Source organism: Neovison vison, chromosome 12, assembly GCF_020171115.1.
Source record: "Neovison vison isolate M4711 chromosome 12, ASM_NN_V1, whole genome shotgun sequence".
Classification (NCBI taxonomy): Eukaryota; Metazoa; Chordata; class Mammalia; order Carnivora; family Mustelidae; genus Neogale; species Neogale vison.
In genome coordinates this window covers 97,492,806-97,512,471 of record NC_058102.1, presented here as the reverse complement: position 1 = coordinate 97,512,471, position 19,666 = coordinate 97,492,806, and the positions used below count along the sequence as shown (strand labels likewise).

Genomic DNA, 19,666 nt, shown 5'->3' with positions numbered 1-19,666 from the left:
TGGATTTACAATCATTTCAATATTAAAAATTAAATAATTGCTTACTAATTATTGTTCAGTTTTTACTAATTTGAAAATGTATTCTGTTACATACACAAGATTATTATTAAAATTCCTTATTGGAAAAAATATCTGCTTCCCAGTTGATATTATTTTGACCATCTACTTATTCATTTTCCATAGAAATATTATTTAAAAAAAAAAGGAAAAGAAAAGAAAATGATTATGCATTGAGTGACTTCAACTACTTCTAGGCAACTATTTAATTTAGTAATAGAATGTTACCTTATTGTACTTCTAGCCTATTTATCAACAAGGCAAAAAAATATATATAAGAGTGTGATAGCATCAACCAAACTCTTAAAGTAATTCATGAAAGAATGTCAACAAAACATTCCCATGCATAAACATGCACATTGTACAGTGAGATGATTACTTACAAATTAGATGACGAATTTTGCAACCTTGTGAAAGTTTCCTAAACTATGTAGGTCTCAAATTGTGGAGGCAGGCCTAAATAACCCCTGTGAGATTTGAAACCCTGTAATTAAATTATCCATAATACAGACTAGTTTTTTATAATATTGAGGAAAAGAAAAATATCAATTAGAATATCTTCATGATTTTTTAAAAAGGAGCTAAATATTTTCAAGAATAATTAGAATCTTAATATTTAAAAAAATTAGAATAAATAGCTTCTGCTTAAATGTTATCACAAGATTTTTTTTTTTATCCATGGTGCATGACAGCGCATTTTCAACAAAAAGAAATCAGTATTTAACTTCAAATAATATGTATTACTTGAATGTGAGGTCCAGTAGAAATTGGGGAGTTGCTGAAGGAAATCATTTGTTTTTGGGTTTCATAGATTATTCATCACTGTGGATATTTTTAAGATTCTGTACTCTAACCTCAATCTTGTTTTAAATTTTTATGTCTTATAGGGGAACATACAGTTTCCACTCTAAAGGGGGGAAGAAAGGATCAACAATGAAAAACCGCACAGTACCCACAGAATTCATTCTTCTAGGGCTATCAGATGACCCAGAGCTTCAGATTATGATTTTTCTCTTCTTAATTATCACATATATATTAAGCATCACTGGTAATTTGACCATCATCACTCTCACCTTGGTTGACTCCCATCTACAGACTCCCATGTATTTCTTCCTCAGGAACTTCTCTGTATTAGAAATATCCTTTACAACTGTCTGTATTCCTAGATTTCTGGGCACAATTATCACCAGAGACAGGACGATCTCATACAATAATTGTACAGCTCAGTTGTTTTTCTTCATCTTCATGGGAATAACTGAGTTTTACCTTCTAACTGCCATGTCCTATGACCGCTATGTTGCCATCTGTAAACCCTTGCATTATACAACCATCATGAACAAAAGAGTCTGCATTTTACTTGTCTTTTGTGCTTGGCTGACAGGATTCTTAAATATCTTCCCACCAGTTATTCTTTTTCTCCAGTTAGATTACTGTGGCTCCAATGTCATTGATCACTTTGCTTGTGATTATTTTCCCCTCTTGCAATTATCTTGCTCAGACACATGGCTCTTAGAAGTGATCGGTTTTTACTCTGCCATAGTGATTCTGCTTTTCACTTTGGCACTAATAATTTTGTCCTACATGTTCATCATTAGAACAATTCTGAAACTACCCTCTGCCAGTCAGAGAAAAAAGGCATTTTCTACATGTTCCTCACACATGATTGTCATTTCCATCTCTTATGGAAGCTGCATATTCATGTATGCCAACCCTTCTGCAAAAGAAAAGGCATCATTGACCAAAGGAGTGGCTATTCTGAATACTTCTGTCGCTCCTATGATGAATCCATTTATATATACCCTCAGGAACCAACAAGTAAAGCAAGCCTTTAAGGATACTATCCAAAAGGTTATGATTTTCTCCAGTAAATGAAAGTGTAAGGAGCATTAAAAGGATGACGTTCTTGTAAATACTATTATTCACACTTTCTTGAAACTCCCTTTCCTTTACTAGAGTTATGTATTATCCCCTTTTTTCCACTCCCATATTAAAGTTCCTAATCATTGAACTCAATACATTTGATGAACTGAATATTGTTTCAGAATTTTCTGTAAATTCAAGTGTTTTTTTTCAATGCAGTAAAACATCTGGGTTAATAATTATGATTCTGAATGATAATAGTTTACCTTTGAAGAGACACTGGGCATTTAGTTTGATGGAAAGAGTGTCAGCATTGATGCGGATTTCTGAACTTTTCATTCTTACCCAGTAATAGATAGTGTTATTAGAAACCTTTGATTCTCTTTGTCATTTCCATGAAATCAAGTAAACACAATCACCAGAGGACTGGGAATAAAATATAAATATCTACTTTAAAATATTAAAAGATTATCTACTTTAAAATATTAAAAGATTAGAGACTCATACGTACTAAAAAATATTTACACTGTTTATCATAATTAAGATGCTAATGAGGAGGCAGAGAAAGGAGGTAGAAGGGGGTAGAAGATAATAGAAAAATTTTCAGCAATTTCTACCTTCTAGAGCTATTGATTTCTTTGTATTGACTCATTTAATCCTGCCAACAACTTTATGGGGTGCTATTCATTACTAATCTCTCTTAGTCAGAAGTATTTTTCCTTAGGCAGATCAAATGCCTCCAAAAATTAAAAAATAGGTGAAGAACAGACAATGTAAAAATAAACCAAATGTATAAAATGGATGAAACTATGATAAACCACTGGAAGTTGACCTTTCTGGAGAACCGAGCTTTATTTGTGGCATCTAGAACTGACTTTAGGGTTTTGGGAAGTACGGAAGAGAAATAACATCTACTGATAATATTCTACATGCTCTACTCTGTATTAAGCAAATTACATGCAGTATTTATTTTACAAAACTTCTTAGAAAGTGAACATTATTGCTTCTGATTTATAGGTGAATGAACATGATGAAATTGAGGTAGAAAGTTCAATGTACAGAGACTGCAGCTTTCAGAACTGTCATTTCAGTCACTTTCCTTTCACCTCAAAACCCAGACTAGTTGGGTTACTTTCATCTTCACCCTGACGTTCACTTGTAATAAATTATGAATAAAAGCTCATGTTCAATATTAGGATTGTTAAATTAAAGGACTTTGTAATGTTTAATGAACTCATTCAGGCTTTTCTTACTTATGGCAAGCTTTGGGGATTCAGTGATGAGAAGGAGGATTCTTGCTCTAACTTATCTCAGATTCTAGTGGGGGAGAGAAACTACATGAAATTAAAATTTAATTTGATCAATGCAGCTACTTAAGCATGAGAAGCCTATTGGCCAGGTAATGTTATCATTGTCAAAGAAAATGTCAGTTTTCCTGCCTTAGCACAATTAGTGTCAGTTTCACTATAACTGCTAAAGGTTGATTCTTTTTAACCCAAAGTCACATGTGTAAGACAAACCTGTCTGCTTTGGCTATTATCTCAGTTTTCACCTTTATTTTATTTCTTGGTCATAATCACATATGTTAAAAAAAAAAGTCATGCTCTCCCTCAGTAATACGGGGTTTTAAAAAAATGTTTATTTATTTATTTGACGAGAGAGACACAGTGAGAGAGGGAACACAAGGGGGAATGGGAGAAGGAGAAGCCGGCTTCCCGCCAAGCAAGGAATCCGATGCAGGGCTCAATGCAGGGCTCTATCTCAGGACCCTGGGATCATGACCTGAGTGGAAAGCAGACACTTAGCAATGGAGCCACCCCGGTACCCCAGTAAGAAGAGTTTTTGAGAATAGGATATGATACTCTCTAAGACTCTCCAGCAAGCCTCCATTTACCCTCAAATGGCATTGTGGATCATTTATTCATCTTACACTCAGTTAACCTGGTACCACACTGTAACTATTACTATCTCAGATCTATTTTGAAAGAATTTATATCAATGACCATAGTCAAGATTTCTAAGACTTTTTCAGGTATTTATCAATGTACATTAGGAAACACTGAGATATATTCGAGAAATTAAGTCCATGCACAAACTAGGTAAATATTTATTTAATTTAAATATTTAACTATATTTAATACCTATTATGTGGATATTAACAGCTTACTATAAGCAGATTATGAAGCTCACAAATATAATTTCTTCCTCCTTTTTTTCTTACCTATTGTACTTCTTAATGCTTTATAGCAGCAAATGATGAAAAGTTTTTTCTAGCTCTCCAAATGCTGTGTCTTCCTTTGCCTTTGCTGTTGCATTTTTTTAAACATATAATGCATTATTTGCTTCAGAGGTACAGGTCTGTGAATCATCAGTCTAACACAATTCACAGGACTCACCATAGCACATACCCTCTCCAATGTCCATCACCCAGCCACCTTATGCATCCCTCCCCACTCCCCAGCAAACCTCAGTTTGTTTCCTGAGATTAAGGGTCTCTTTTAATTTCTTCCTAATTCTTATATTGAAAATCATTCAGATGTTATTTCTGAAAAGACTTTCAAAGCAACTACATTGCAGGCATGCACTAGCCATTTAGATTAATAGAACAGATCATTTCCACTTTATAAGATTTTGAGCAACAGATAAAAAGGGAGACTTTTCAGAATGGAACTAATCTTTTATAAAAACATATACCCAGGGCCATATGAATATAAAATATAGGACTGCTCACAACATTTCCAACAATGCAGTAAGAATTCCAAGTAAAGGTAAGAAATATAATTAAATGGATATCCTGGACAAAAAGAATAATGATTGTAAATTGCAGCTGTCAAAGTGAGTGAAGTGAATGGGAATTGCATGGTTAGAAACAGAAAACAGCAAGTAGTCATTACTTCTCTTTTATGCTTTCTATGAAAAGCTGATTTTATTGATTCAATTTATTATGCACAGAAAAAAGTTATGCTATAAAACCAATACTAGTGATCTTCATATGGATAGTATATATTTCTTTCTCTTTTTTTTTCTAATGTTAGTACAAGGGTTTATTGAGGTATGCCTTAGTACAGGTGCTGGGACTTGCCCATGATGCTTTTGTTGCATAAAGCGCAGACCTCCTGCCAATCCTTCTTGAGCAACAACACCTGCAAATTGACAGCTAAGTGTTGCATACAAACTCATCATCTGTCATCTTCATGTGGCCAACAGCCACTGACAGACATAGCAACTTTTTCATCTGGAATTGGACTGTGGACTTCACTTTATCCACTTTGACCCCCATGTTCTCATTGTGGTTCAGCATGGAAGGGAAATTGCCAACTTTATCCAGGCCTGGACTCAAAACTTGTGAAATCTGCTTGATCAGAGATTCTGAAGCCAAAAAGGCATCACACTTCTTGGTCATATTCTTGACTAACTCTTTTTTCTTGTTGAGTTTCTTCAGTGTCTTAGTGTTCATGTGGGGAATATCCACAATCTTGGACTCATCACAGTGCTGCTGGTCCCCCAAAACTTGGGGCAGGGAGTGGACTTGAGCCTGAATGTGCCTGAGAAGCATTTGTCCTTCTGTGGGTTGTAGGTCTTCAAGCTGATCTGCAGCTCCACCATCTCCAGAAACTTCTGACACTGGCACTGATTCCCATTCAGGACTTCCCATACCACCAGTACAGGGTGTCACTTGGATACTTTGCTGCTCATGGTGCCTCATGACACAATAACCAGATGAAAGAGCAACATTATATGTTTTAAACTCTTTTCAACATTTTACCTACCCCCCACAAGATATACCCCTTTAAGTGGGTATACTTTTTTCCTCCTTTTAAAGTAAAAGGCAGATATTCATAGGAAACAAATAATGTATATATCACCAATATGCATCTGAAAAATGATTCATATCACAACTGTGTCCCCCAAAGAAGCAATTGTGCCAATTACTAGGGGAGATAAGAAATTTTGCAACATGAACATACACCAAGAAATCTTAGATTTTCAGAATAGGATGTTATTTCTTCCACAAAAGCACTTTCTTTCACAAGAGTATCAAAAAAGCTCATCTAAAATGCCAGGCTTGGCTTATGGGGATTTCTTTCCAAAATAACATATCTTAGAAAATTAAAAATTCAGAAGACAACTACTCTTTTGGAATTAAACTTAAATCCCTAAACTTACATGCAGAATATTGTTTTCACTAAAGAAGCTTAGAATCCCAAACTCTTCCACTGGTAATCTCAGATATAACATATGCCTGTATGATACTACCATTTCTCATTGGAAAGAGTTTCTGTCATTTTTGGATTGAGCACTGAGTTATCCACAACAACCGCAGCCATAATCATAGATTATGGGATTAACAACTGATTCTCTCACTGATAGATAACACTTAGTCATTCTCCATCAGTCTGATTTGAGTCACAGTAAGTCTTTGTATACTTAAATAATCAGATCTCTTTGGTGCTCATCATGCCCTGTACCACTCTGTCTGATGGTAGATCTCCAGCACTAAAGTCCTCAAATTGGCATTGCCCTCTTTGCTCCATCTATAAAGTTGGCTTTGTATTGCTGTAATTCATAGTCAAATAGGATTACATGAGCCCCATGATACAGTATGTTTATCAATATGATTAGAAATTTTCACCATATACTGGAATGTCATCTTTCTCGATGCTAGATCTTCACAGACTATGAACATTTTGTAGAAAAAGGGATACTTTGTTCATTATTGTCTACCAAAGGGCTTACCATAGTGCCGTCATTTACTAAAATATTTGTTAATCAACAAAAGGATGGAGGTCTCAAAAAGCCTATTCCTATATAAACTATTAATACCTCCTGCCTTAAAATTATCATTGCTCTGCTCTGATATCCTGTTTGAATAATTTTTTATGACTCGGTTTTCTAGGATGCCTTGTTTTTCAAAACCATGGACAGAAATCACTATACCCCTTCAACAATACAGCTGTTGAACAGCAGCTCCTCTTAAACTCATTACTCAACAGGCAGAAACTCTCTTTTCTTTTTAGGTCTACCTCCCAGGATCTCCACTGGGGACACATACAGGGCAAAATTACATCTTTTAATCATGGTACCAGATGGAACCCTATGGTTAGACTCCCATGAGTATCACACTTTTAATGTTTTCTTAACTTGAGATGTTGTCATAAAGACAATAGTGAAAATCACAATGGTACTCAACAATATTATTCACTTAGCACATCAATGGCTTTCTTGACATGGATTCCTTCAGGTCTCAGGAGCAGCTCATATACTCCATCATTCACTCCACTAAGTCTCCATTTGTGCAATCTTGGAAAAATTAGTGAAACTCTCAGTGAGTTACTTATTGAGATAAAAATTAAAGAGAATAATGGGAATTACCTCAGAGGGTAGTTTAAATATTTATTTAGACATGGCTAACAAACATGCCTGGTATCTCCCAGTGCTTAATAAATTAAAACTATTACTATTATCTTAAGTACTGTTAGCTTTAATTAAATGTCATAAAGCCAGCAACATGCAATTTGCTAAAAAATAATTTGCCTTTATGCATCACAACAGTGTCTGTAGGACAACTGTCCTTGTAGAGTACCTTATGTGGTATTTCTTCATCTGTAAATTGAGGATGACAATAATGTTTACTTTATTTATTGATGAGTAATTTAGATGACTCTTTTACATTTCATTACTCTACTAGTGTTTTATTATGAACGTATACATTTTGCATCTTCTAAATTCCATCACATATGTTTATCTATATGCCAGGACTGCAAAGGCTACATTTTCAGTTGTCTTTGAAGCTAGGATTCTAAACATCATTTCAGTTCTGCAATTCAGATAACTTCATAAAAGATACAAACTTTAAACATTGTTATAGGGGCGCCTGGGTGACTCAGTTGGTTAAGCGACTGCCTTCAGCTCAGGTCATGATCCTGGAGTCCCAGGATCAAGTCCCACATCGGGCTCCCAGCTCCATGGGGAGTCTGCTTCTCCCTCTGACCTTCTCCCCTCTCATGCTCTCTCTCTCTCTCTCAAATAAATAAATAAAATCTTAAAAATAATTGTTATAGTTAAGCATCTACATTGCTGGTGTAGATCATAGCAGATTCAAATGACCCTAAATTTTATAGCAATAGCACTAGATTCCTGAGGAAGAGTTATCATGGGGACTTAATTTTGTACAATTACTTGATACTAAATAGATTTATTTTTAATTAACTTCCAATAAGAATCTGGAGCCAATTTATTAACCCAATTTTGTCTGAAATCAGCAATGATTCCATTAGACACATAAACACTGATAGTCTACTTTGACACATTTATAAGGAAGAGTTCATCTAGAATTAAAAGCCTACTAAAAGCAAGGTTGAATAAAACTGAACAATAAATACAACACTTATTTAGGAGCTAGCTGCTTCCAAATACATTAGACAGTTTAAAAAAAGAAAATGTAACTTTAAGGTTTCAATTATGTCATAACTGAAGAGATGATATAGCCAGTATTAAATCCTTATCCTACAGGTTCCTTAGTTACAAAGCTGATTTAATTCACAACTTCTTCACATGTCTTATGTGAATGCTAAGACACTGATTGGGAAAGAATGGGAACTGATCAATGGAATGAAGGTATCTCTGTGGATTCAGATGACTCAGAGTACCTGACAGTGAAAGCACCACCTAGACTCCCTTGCCAACAGAAGGAACCATATTTATCTTCCTCTGCTTCGTGAAACTATAGAACCTCTGTAGTTACCACACATGAAGGAATTAGCTTTAAATTTTTCCTTATGTGTACAGTCACCATGCCTATTTTCTGACCTATAATATGTATCAGAATCTAGCCTTACCAGGAAGTGGTAAGCAAGTACAAACTCAGGGGAAGGCATAATTACATTGAAAAATTTTACCTGATTTTGATAATTTATCAAAATTAAATATGGGAACTTATGTTTGGATGGATTCTCATGGTGCATATCCAGGAGAGAAGAAACAGAATTTTATATTATGCCAAATTCATTGAAATAAGTGCCTTTATCAGAAATTCTGGGTTTGCTAAGCCATCTTGAATAGATAGAAGTTCCAGGGGAGGGGCACCTGGGCGGCTCAGTGGGTGAAAGCCTCTGCCTTCGGCTCAGTCATGATCCCAGGGTCCTGGGATTGAGCCCTGAATCAGGCTCTCTGCTCAGTGGGGACCTTGCTTCTCCCCACCCCCACTTCTGTCTCTGCCAATTTGTGATCTCTGTCAAATAAATAAATAAAATCTTTAAAAAGAAAAAATAAGTTCCAGTGGATTCTCAGGAGATCACGGAACTGATAATTCTGAGTTAAATTCTAATAAAAAGTTGAAATATTATAAATTCCTTAATATAATTATAATCAGTAGATTGATGATATAGTTTGGAAAGCATTCAGCATGTTTAAGCTATTCACTGACCTCCAAACTCTATTCCCTAAGACACCAAGAATTGAAACAAATACAATGACTTTCTTTTTTAAAAAACTGAGGAGGGCACCTAAGTGGTTCAGTTGGCTGGGCAACTGCCTTCTACTCAGGTCCGATCCTGGAGTCCTGGGATCGGTCCCACATTGGGTTCCAGCTCCATGGGGAGTCTGCTTCTCCCTCTGAAATTCTTCCATCTCATGCTTTCTCTCACCTCACTTTCTCTCTCTCAAATAAATAAACAAAATCTAAACAATTAAAAGATTAAAAACTGAGTAAAGGAGCACATAGTTGCCTCAGTCTGTTGAACATTTGAATCTTGATTTCAGCTGTGGTCATGATCTCAGGGCCATGAGATCAAGCATCCTGTCATGTTCCACACTCAGCAGGGAGTCTGCTTGAGAATTCTCTTCCTCTCCCTCTGTCCCTGTCATGTTCCACACTCAGCAGGGAGTCTGCTTGAGAATTCTCTTCCTCTCCCTCTGTCCTTCCCCTGCTCATGTTCTCTCTCTTCCTCTCTAAAATAAATAAAATCTTAAAAAAAAAAAAAACAGGAAAAATGGAAAAAGGGGTAATGACTAAAGTGGGAGGTACTTTTAGTGAAGGAGCAATTGAGCATCCCCACTAATGTCTCCTTTAAATCTTCAAATGATATAAGCAAGGTATTATCCAACACCCAAGGATGTCTAGATTGGTAATAAAAATGATAATTGACAAAATCAACCTTGCTATAGGAGATTCTTCATGAAAGTCTAAGAGAGAAATAAATGGCCAACCTACTGAGGTAACTCTTATTCAATAACAATAGCAGCAACCACAATAAACATAAATTTTTATGAAAGCCTGACCTGAATTACCATGGTTAATCACGAACTTTCATCCAATGCAAATCTGAATCAATTTCCAGAAAAAGAGCATCTTCTGTGCAGCAGAAAGTGTTCTGTTACAACTTAAGAAAGACCCTGCAGGTTCACAACATACATACAATGAATTTCATTGTCAATTTATAATGGCTAGTTACCAGAGGAAGAAAAAACTGAAACTGGTTAACAGACAATTCTGCATCATATAATATAAATGCAATAAATAATGTACTGAGTCAATGAATCTCACTCAGGAATGGCCCTAAATCATAGGATAGGATGTTTTTCCAGTAGACTTATTTCCAGAAGCTTACAGATAGTCAGATGTTAGGATTTTGTACTGTTTCATTAACATTAGTTGATGATATATTGGGTAGCAAGAGGCTTAGAATAAATATTGGAATATAAAAACAAAGAGAGTTAGAAAATTGGTACTTGAATGAGACTCTCATAATGGAACCAGAATATTTAGGTGTTTGTGAGCCATGTGACTTTTCAACAAAAACTCATCTGAAAAGGAGATTTATAATAATCAAGAGGATAAGATGACCCATTTTACGAAAGCCATTCACTTTTCCTGAACCATTTATTTGAATACTTCATTACTAAGTTAATGAAAAATATGGCCATGAAGGCAATAATTAAATTTATGTAAAAGTTACCTGGATGTCAAACCTGCCAGTACCCAGGATCATGCTGAGCTTTTGATATAGCTCGTATGCTAGAGGGAACAACCAGCTACCTGACAGAAAATTGATAAGCTTACACCCCTTTTTTCATTGAGGGGACTCCAATTTGTACTCACTGGAAGAAAAAATTTTTCTGAATATGTATTTGCTTCTGTTTCCCACAAGTCTTCTTTCTGAAATACCATCTGTAGGGTACTAAATATTTTATCCCAAGTCACAATGACCTAAAGAAAATTGGTTCTGAAAATGAACTCATTTGAGAGTAAAAGAAGTGAGGCAGTGACATCTATACATATTACTAGGTACTATATCATCTAGAAATGACAAACACAAAATAGCTATGATGATAAATTCTGGTCATTCATGAAAATTATGAGTATTAACCCAGTAACTGGGGTTTGTGGAAAATGTCTAGGTGCCAAGTATCTGCAGGGGTCTTACTAGCATCACCATTTAAGGAGTAAATTAAAATGGAATGTACATGAGAGATACAGGAAGCATTCATGTAGGTAAGACATTTTGGTTTCTCAGAAATGAGGTTTAGGTCACCATACCAATAGCCAAGCAAGGTGCTGACTGAAGGAAAAAAATGTATATATATACACTACATAATGATAAAATTAAGAAAATATCATTTAAGACATCTTTTTTTCTGACTTGGGGAGAAGCTCTTAGGACGTGCTAAGAAGCATTGCTTTGTTTACAACAGAAGATACAATGAACAAGGTAAATCACACAAGCAGAAAGGAGTTTATTAATATGCCATCTATAAATCTGACCATCTTTTTTACCTGTCTTTTGCTTATTTATAATTTTATATATACTCATTAATTTTCATTTATTCATTTTTTCATTTCATTTTCAACTTTATAAAGTGAAGGAAAATACTAGATATTCATATTTTTTTTTAATTGTGCATACTGGATAACTAATTGCTGAATAGTACCATGTCTATCACATTGAGATACCACCTTACACCACTTACAATGGCCAAAATTAGCAAGACAGGAAACAACATGTGTTGGAGAGGATGTGGAGAAAGGGGAACCCTCTTACACTGTTGGTGGGAATGCATGTTGGTGCAGCCACTTTGGAGAACAGTGTGGAGATTCCTCAAGAAATTAAAAATAGAGCTTCCCTATGGCCCTGCAATTGCACTACTGAGTATTTATCCCAAAGATACAGATGTCGTGAAAAGAAGGACCATCTGTACCCCAATATTTATAGCAGCAATGGCCATGGTCGCCAAACTGTGGAAAGAAGCAAGATGCCCTTCAATGGATGAATGGATAAGGAAAATGTGGTCCATATACACTATGGAGTATTATGCCTCCATCAGAAAGGATGAATACCCAACTTTTATAGCAACATGGGTGGGACTAGAAGAGATGATGCTGAGTGAAATAAGTCAAGCAGAGAGAGTCAATTATCATATGGTTTTACTTATTTGTGGAGCATAAGAAATAGCATGGAGGACAAGGGGAGATGGAGAGAAGGGAGTTGAGGGAAATTGGAAGGGGAGGTAAACCATGAGAGACTATGGACTCTGAAAAAGAACCTGAGGGTTTTGAAGGGGCGGGGGGTGGGAGGTTGGGGGAACCAGGTGGTGGGTATCAGGGAAGGCATGGATTGCATGGAGCACTGCGTGTGGTGCAAAAACAATGAATACTGTTATGCTGAAAAGAAATAATTTTTTTTTTAAAAAGTAAACTAAAGCTAAAATACAAACAAGTCTTATCATCAGTAAACTGATATGGCATATCATAGACTTAACACAATCTTCAGTCTTTGATGGATTTGTCTTTAATGCATAAAAGATTGTTATGTCATTATTTATATGGTTATTCTTAATTTAACAGATTTATTACTTATATTCTGTCAATCTTTATACATTGTCCTACAATCTATTATTGAAGATATTGATATATAAGCAGATTCTACTAAAAAGTTTGAAAGTAAATAAGTTACTATGCTCACTGGAAATATGTTTTTGTTTAAAATTGTTTTTAGAAGTATTTGTTTGGGAGCACCTGGGTGGCTCAGTTAGGTTAAGCCTCTGCCTTTAGCTCAGGTCTTGATCTCATGGTCATGGGATTGAGCCTCTCCCTTGCTGCCTGCTCAGTGGGGAGACTGCTTTTCTCCTTCTCTCTCTCTGCCTCTCCTCCTGTTTGAACTCTTACTCTCTCTCTGAAATAAATAATTAAAAGCTTTAAAAAAAAAAAAAAGAAATATCTGTTGGGGTACTGTACTGCGTTGCATAGTATGCTTCAAAATTAATCTCTACCTAGAACCTACAGAAATGAGCTTATTTGGAAATAGGATCTTTGCAGAGGTAACTGAAGGGGAGCAGAATTACATTCCAAAATATGCCTTTTTGGCATAGGATTATTTTGAGCTGGTTACTTTTAAAAATAACAAAGGAAAAGCTCTGAAAACTGAGAAGTTACTTCTTTGGAAGACACTTTTTATTTTTTTTTATGTTCAGTTAGCTACTGTTAGAAAAAAAAAGAGAGAGAGAGAGAAAATATTTAAAGGAAGAGAAAAAAATTTCTCAGTCCACCACCCAAAAAAAAAAAAAATTGCCATATTTCTAATGTATTTTTCTTCTGTTCTTTCTCCTAGCTACAGATTGTTGTTCACTTTTCATAGACATTTCAGAAATCACACCATATGTTTAATATATTATCCTGATGAATATAAACGTTTCCTATATCATTAAAAAAAGACACTTTTATATGAGGAAGCTCCATTTTTAAGGTTGTTTCCTCTCTGTACAGCAAAGTGGAGGATAATCAAAGGAGAAGGTGGCTACTCAAATCTGCATAACAACTATACCCTCCATCACTGTTCTTTCCCCTGATTACTTCCTCTAACTGGCTCTCTCTCCACCCCACAACATCTTCCTTTAGCTTTAGGGGAAGATATTATTTAAGGTGGTGGCCTTGGGCCATTTTGTCATGTTACTCAGTTTTCCTGGGTCTCTCTCTGTGTACAGGAGGTATTGGTGCTATTAAACTTCTGTTTATTTTTCTCCTATTAATCTGCCTTTTGTTACAACATGGTCTCAGCCAAAAATCTAAAAGAGTAGAGGGAAAGTTGTCTTTCCAACCCTACATAATCAAATGAAAATGCTGTCATACACATTAAAGCAATTTTCCAGGTCTCTGGTATAATAAGAGTTTCCCCATAATGTATAATTTTAAATATTTTTGGACCACACAGAGACCTGGGTGACTCAGTCGAGTTGGTTGCATGTCTGCTTTCAGCTAAGATCATGATCCCAGGTCCTGGGATGGTGTCTCACATGGAGCACATTGCTCAGCAGGGAGCCTGCTTCTACTTCTCCCTCTGCTGCTCCCCCTGCTTGTACACTTTCTGACAAATAAATAAATCTTTAAAAAATATTTTTTTCCAATTTATTTATTTTCAGAAAAACAGTATTCATTATTTTTTCACCATACCCAGTGCTCCATGCAATCTGTGCCCTCTATAATACCCACCACCAGGTACCCCAACCTCCCAACCCCCCGCCACTTCAAACCCCTCAGATTGTTTTACAGAGTCCATGGTCTCTCATGGTTCATCTCCCCTTCCAATTTACCCAAAAGCACATACCCTCCCCAATGTCCATAACCCTACCCCCCTTCTCCCAACCCCCCTCCCCACAGCAACCCACAGTTTGTTTCGTGAGATTAAGAGTCACTTATGGTTTGTCTCCCTCCCTATCCCGTCTTGTTTCATGAATTCTTCTCCTACCCACTTAAGCCCCCATGTTGCATCACCACTTCCTCATATCAGGGAGATCATATGATAGTTGTCTTTCCCCACTTGACTTATTTCGCTAAGCATGATACGCTCTAGTTCCATCCATGTTGTCGCAAATGGCAAGATTTCGTTTCTTTTGATGGCTGCATAGTATTCCATTGTGTATATATACCACTTCTTCTTTATCCATTCATCTGTTGATTGACATCTAGGTTCTTTCCATAGTTTGGCTATTGTGGACATTGCTGCTATAAACATTCGGGTGCACGTGCCCCTTTGGATCACTACGTTTGTATCTTTAGGGTAAATTCCCAGTAGTGCAATTGCTGGGTCATAGGGCAGTTCTATTTTCAACATTTTGAGGAACCTCCATGCTGTTTTCCAGAGTGGTTGCACCAGCTTGCATTCCCACCAACAGTGTAGGAGGGTTCCCCTTTCTCCGCATCCTCGCCAGCATCTGTCATTTCCTGACTTGTTGATTTTAGCCATTCTGACTGGTGTGAGGTGATATCTCATTGTGGTTTTGATTTGTATTTCCCTGATGCCGAGTGATATGGAGCACTTTTTCATGTGTCTGTTGACCATCTGGATGTCTTCTTTGCAGAAACGTCTGTTCATGTCCTCTGCCCATTTCTTGATTGGATTATTTGTTCTTTGGATGTTGAGTTTGTTAAGTTCGTTATAGATTTTGGACACTAGTCCTTTATCTGATATGTCATTTGCAAATATCTTCTCCCATTCTGTCAGTTGTCTTTTGGTTTTGTTAACTGTTTCCTTTGCTGTGCAAAAGCTTTTGATTTTGATGAAATCCCAATAGTTCATTTTTGCCTTTGCTTCCCTTGCCTTTGGCGATGTTCCTAGGAAGATGTTGCTGCGGCTGAGGTCAAGGAGGTTGCTGCCTGTGTTCTCCTCAAGGATTTTGATGGATTCCTTTCTCACATTGAGGTCCTTAATCCATTTTGAATCTATTTTTGTGTGTGGTGTAAGGTAATGGTCCAATTTCATTTTTCTGCACGTGGCTGTCCAATTTTCCCAACACCATTTATTGAAGAGGCTGTCTTTTTTCCATTGGACATTCTTTCCAGCTTTGTCGAAGATTAGTTGACCATAGAGTTGAGGGTCTATTTCTGGGCTCTCTATTCTGTTCCATTTATCTATGTGTCTGTTTTTGTGCCAGTACCATGCTGTCTTGATGATGACAGCTTTGTAATAAAGCTTGAAGTCCGGAATTGTGATGCCACCAACATTGGCTTTGTTTTTCAATATCCCTTTGGCTATTTGAGGTCTTTTCTGGTTCCATATAAATTTTAAAATTATTTGTTCCATTTCTTTGAAAAAGATGGATGGTACTTTGATAGGAATTGCATTAAATGTGTAGATTGCTTTAGGTAGCATAGACATTTTCACAATATTTATTCTTCCAATCCAGGAGCATGGAACATTTTTCCATTTCTTTGTGTCTTCCTCAATTTCTTTCATGAGTACTTTATAGTTTTCTGAGTATAGATTCTAAGCCTTTTTGGTTAGGTTTATTCCTAGGTATCTTATGGTTTGGGGTGCAATTGTAAAAGGGATTGACTCCTTAATTTCTCTTTCTTCTGTCTTGTTGTTGGTGTAGAGAAATGCAACTGATTTCTGTGCATTGATCTTATATCCTGACACTTGACTGAATTCCTGTACAAGTTCTAGCAGTTTTGGAGTGGAGTCTTTTGGGTTTTCCACATAGAGTATCATATCATCTGCGAAGAGTGATAATTTGACTTCTTCTTTGCCGATTTGGATGCCTTTAATTTCCTTTTGTTGTCTGATTGCTGAGGCTAGGACTTCTAGTACTATGTTGAATAGCAGTGGTGATAATGGACATCCCTGCCTTGTTCCTGACCTTAGTGGAAAAGCTTTCAGTTTTTCTCCATTGAGAATGATATTTGCAGTGGGTTTTTCATAGATGGCTTTGATGATATTGAGGTATGTGCCCTCTATCCCTACACTTTGAAGGGTTTTGATCAGGAAGGGATGCTGTACTTTGTCAAATGCTTTTTCAGCATCTATTGAGAGTATCATATGGTTCTTGTTCTTTCTTTTATTGATGTGTTGTATCACATTGACTGATTTGCGGATGTTGAACCAACCTTGCAGCCCTGGGATAAATCCCACTTGGTCGTGGTGAATAATCCTTTTAATGTACTGTTGAATCCTATTGGCTAGTATTTTGGTGAGAATTTTCGCATCTGTGTTCATCAAGGATATTGGTCTATAGCTCTCTTTTTTGATGGGATCCTTGTCTGGTTTTGGGATCAAGGTGATGCTGGCCTCATAAAATGAGTTTGGGAGTTTTCCTTCCATTTCTATCTTTTGGAACAGTTTCAGAAGAATAGGAATTAGTTCTTCTTTAAATGTTTGGTAGAATTCCCCCGGGAAGCCATCTGGCCCTGGGCTTTTGTTTGTTTGGAGATTTTTAATGACTGTTTCAATCTCCTTACTGGTTATGGGTCTGTTCAGGCTTTCTATTTCTTCCTGGTTCAATTTTGGTAGTTTATATGTTTCTAGGAATGCATCCATTTCTTCCAGATTGTCAAATTTGTTGGCGTAGAGTTGCTCATAGTATGTTCTTATAATAGTTTGTATTTCTTTGGTGTTAGTTGTATTCTCACCTCTTTCATTCATGATTTTATTTATTTGGGTCCTTTCTCTTTTCTTTTTGATAAGTCTGGCCAAGGGTTTATCAATTTTATTAATTCTTTCAAAGAACCAGCTCCTAGTTTGGTTGATTTGTTCTATTGTTTCTTTGGTTTCTATTTCATTGATTTCTGCTCTGATCTTTATGATTTCTCTTCTCCTGCTGGGCTTAGGGTTTCTTTCTTGTTCTTTCTCCAGCTCCTTTAGGTGTAGGGTTAGGTTGTGTACCTGAGACCTTTCTTGTTTCTTGAGAAAAGCTTATACTGCTAGCTTATACTGATAGGTGTCTTCGGGTTTAAAATGAGTTTCTTGGAGGCAACATATAGCTGGGTTTTGTTTTTTTATCCATTCTGATACCCTGTGTCTTTTGATTGGGGCATTTAGCCCATTAACATTCAGGGTAACTATTGAGAGATATGATTTTAGTGCCATTGTATTGCCTGTAAGGTGACTGTTACTGTATATTGTCTCTGTTCCTTTCTGATCTACCACTTGTAGGCTCTCTCTTTGCTTAGAGGACCCCTTTCAGTATTTCCTGTAGAGCTGGTTTGGTGTTTGCAAATTCTTTCAGTTTTTGTTTGTCCTGGAAGCTTTTAATCTCTCCTTCTGTTTTCAATGATAGCCTAGCTGTATATAGTATTCCTGGCTGCATGTTTTTCTCGTTTAGTGCTCTGAAAATATCATGCCAGCTCTTTCTGGCCTGCCAGGTCTCTGTGGATAAGTCAGCTGCCAATCTAATACTTTTACCATTGTATGTTACAGACTTCTTTTCCCGGGCTGCTTTCAGTATTTTCTCTTTGTCACTAAGGCTTGTAAATTTTACTATTAGGTGATGGGGTGTGGGCCTATTCTTATTGATTTTTGAGGGGCGTTCTCTGAACCTCCTGAATTTTGATGCTCGTTCCCTTTGCCATATTGGGGAAATCTCCCCAATAATTCTCTCCAGTAAACCTTCTGCTCCCCTCTCTCTTTCTTCTTCTTCTGGAATCCCAATTATTCTAATGTTGTTTCGTCTTATGGTGTCACTTATCTCTCGAATTCTCCCCTCATGGTCCAGTAGCTGTTTGTCCCTCTTTTGCTCATCTTCTTTATTCTCTGTCATTTGGCCTTATATATCGCTAATTCTTTCTTCTGCCTCATTTATCCTAGCAGTGAGAGCCTCCATTTTTTTTTGTTTGTTTTTTTGTTTTTTTTCCAATTTATTTATTTTCAGAAAAACAGTATTCATTATTTTTTCACCAAACCCAGTGCTCCATGCAAGCCGTGCCTCTATAATACCCACCACCTGGTATCCCAACCTCCTACCCCCCAACCACTTCAAACCCCTCAGATTGTTTTTCAGAGTCCATAGTCTCTCATGGTTCATCTCCCCTTCCAATTTACCCAAAAGCACATACCCTCCCCAATGTCCATAACCCTACCCCCCTTCTCCCAACCCCCTCCCCCCAGCAACCCACAGTTTGTTTCGTGAGATTAAGAGTCACTTATGGTTTGTCTCCCTCCGTATCCCGTCTTGTTTCATGGATTCTTCTCCTACCAACTTAAGCCCCCATGTTGCATCACCACTTCCTCATATCAGGGAGATCATATGATAGTTGTCTTTCTCCGCTTGACTTATTTCGCTAAGCATGATACGCTCTAGTTCCATCCATGTTGTCGCAAATGGCAAGATTTCGTTTCTTTTGATGGCTGCATAGTATTCCATTGTGTATATATACCACTTCTTCTTTATCCATTCATCTGTTGATGGACATCTAGTTTCTTTCCATAGTTTGGCTATTGTGGACACTGCTGCTATAAACATTCGGGTGCACGTGCCCCTTTAGATCACTACGTTTGTATCTTTAGGGTAAATTCCCAGTAGTGCAATTGCTGGGGCATAGGGCAGTTCTATTTTCAAATTTTGAGGAACCTCCATGCTGTTTTCCAGAGTGGTTGCACGAGCTTGCATTCCCACCAACAGAGTAGGAGGGTTCCCCTTTCTCCGCATCCTCGCCAGCATCTGTCATTTCCTGTCTTGTTGATTTTAGCCATTCTGACTGGTGTGAGGTGGTATCTCATTGTGGTTTTGATTTGTATTTCCCTGATGCCGAGTGATATGGAGCACTTTTTCATGTGTCTGTTGGCCATCTGGATGTCTTCTTTGCAGAAACGTCTGTTCATTTCCTCTGCCCATTTCTATATTGGATTATTTGTTCTTTGGGTGTTGAGTTTGTTATGTTCTTTATAGGTTTGGACACTAGTCCTTTATCTGATATGTTGTTTGCAAATATCTTCTCCCATTCTGTCAGTTGTCTTTTGGTTTTGTTAACTGTTTCCTTTGC

General features: G+C 36.8%; 1 protein-coding gene and 1 pseudogene across 1 annotated transcript; one reads left to right on the top strand and one right to left on the bottom strand.

Moving 5' to 3' along the window:
* Window positions 1-990: 990 nt before the first annotated feature.
* On the top strand, window positions 991-1,929 carry LOC122891082 (olfactory receptor 6C3-like). The gene has a single exon (XM_044226472.1). The coding sequence runs from the start codon at window positions 991-993 to the stop codon at window positions 1,927-1,929; it is 939 nt and encodes a 312-aa protein (XP_044082407.1).
* A 3,047-nt stretch (window positions 1,930-4,976) lies between these two features.
* Window positions 4,977-5,613, bottom strand: LOC122891083 (annotated as a pseudogene).
* Window positions 5,614-19,666: the final 14,053 nt, after the last annotated feature.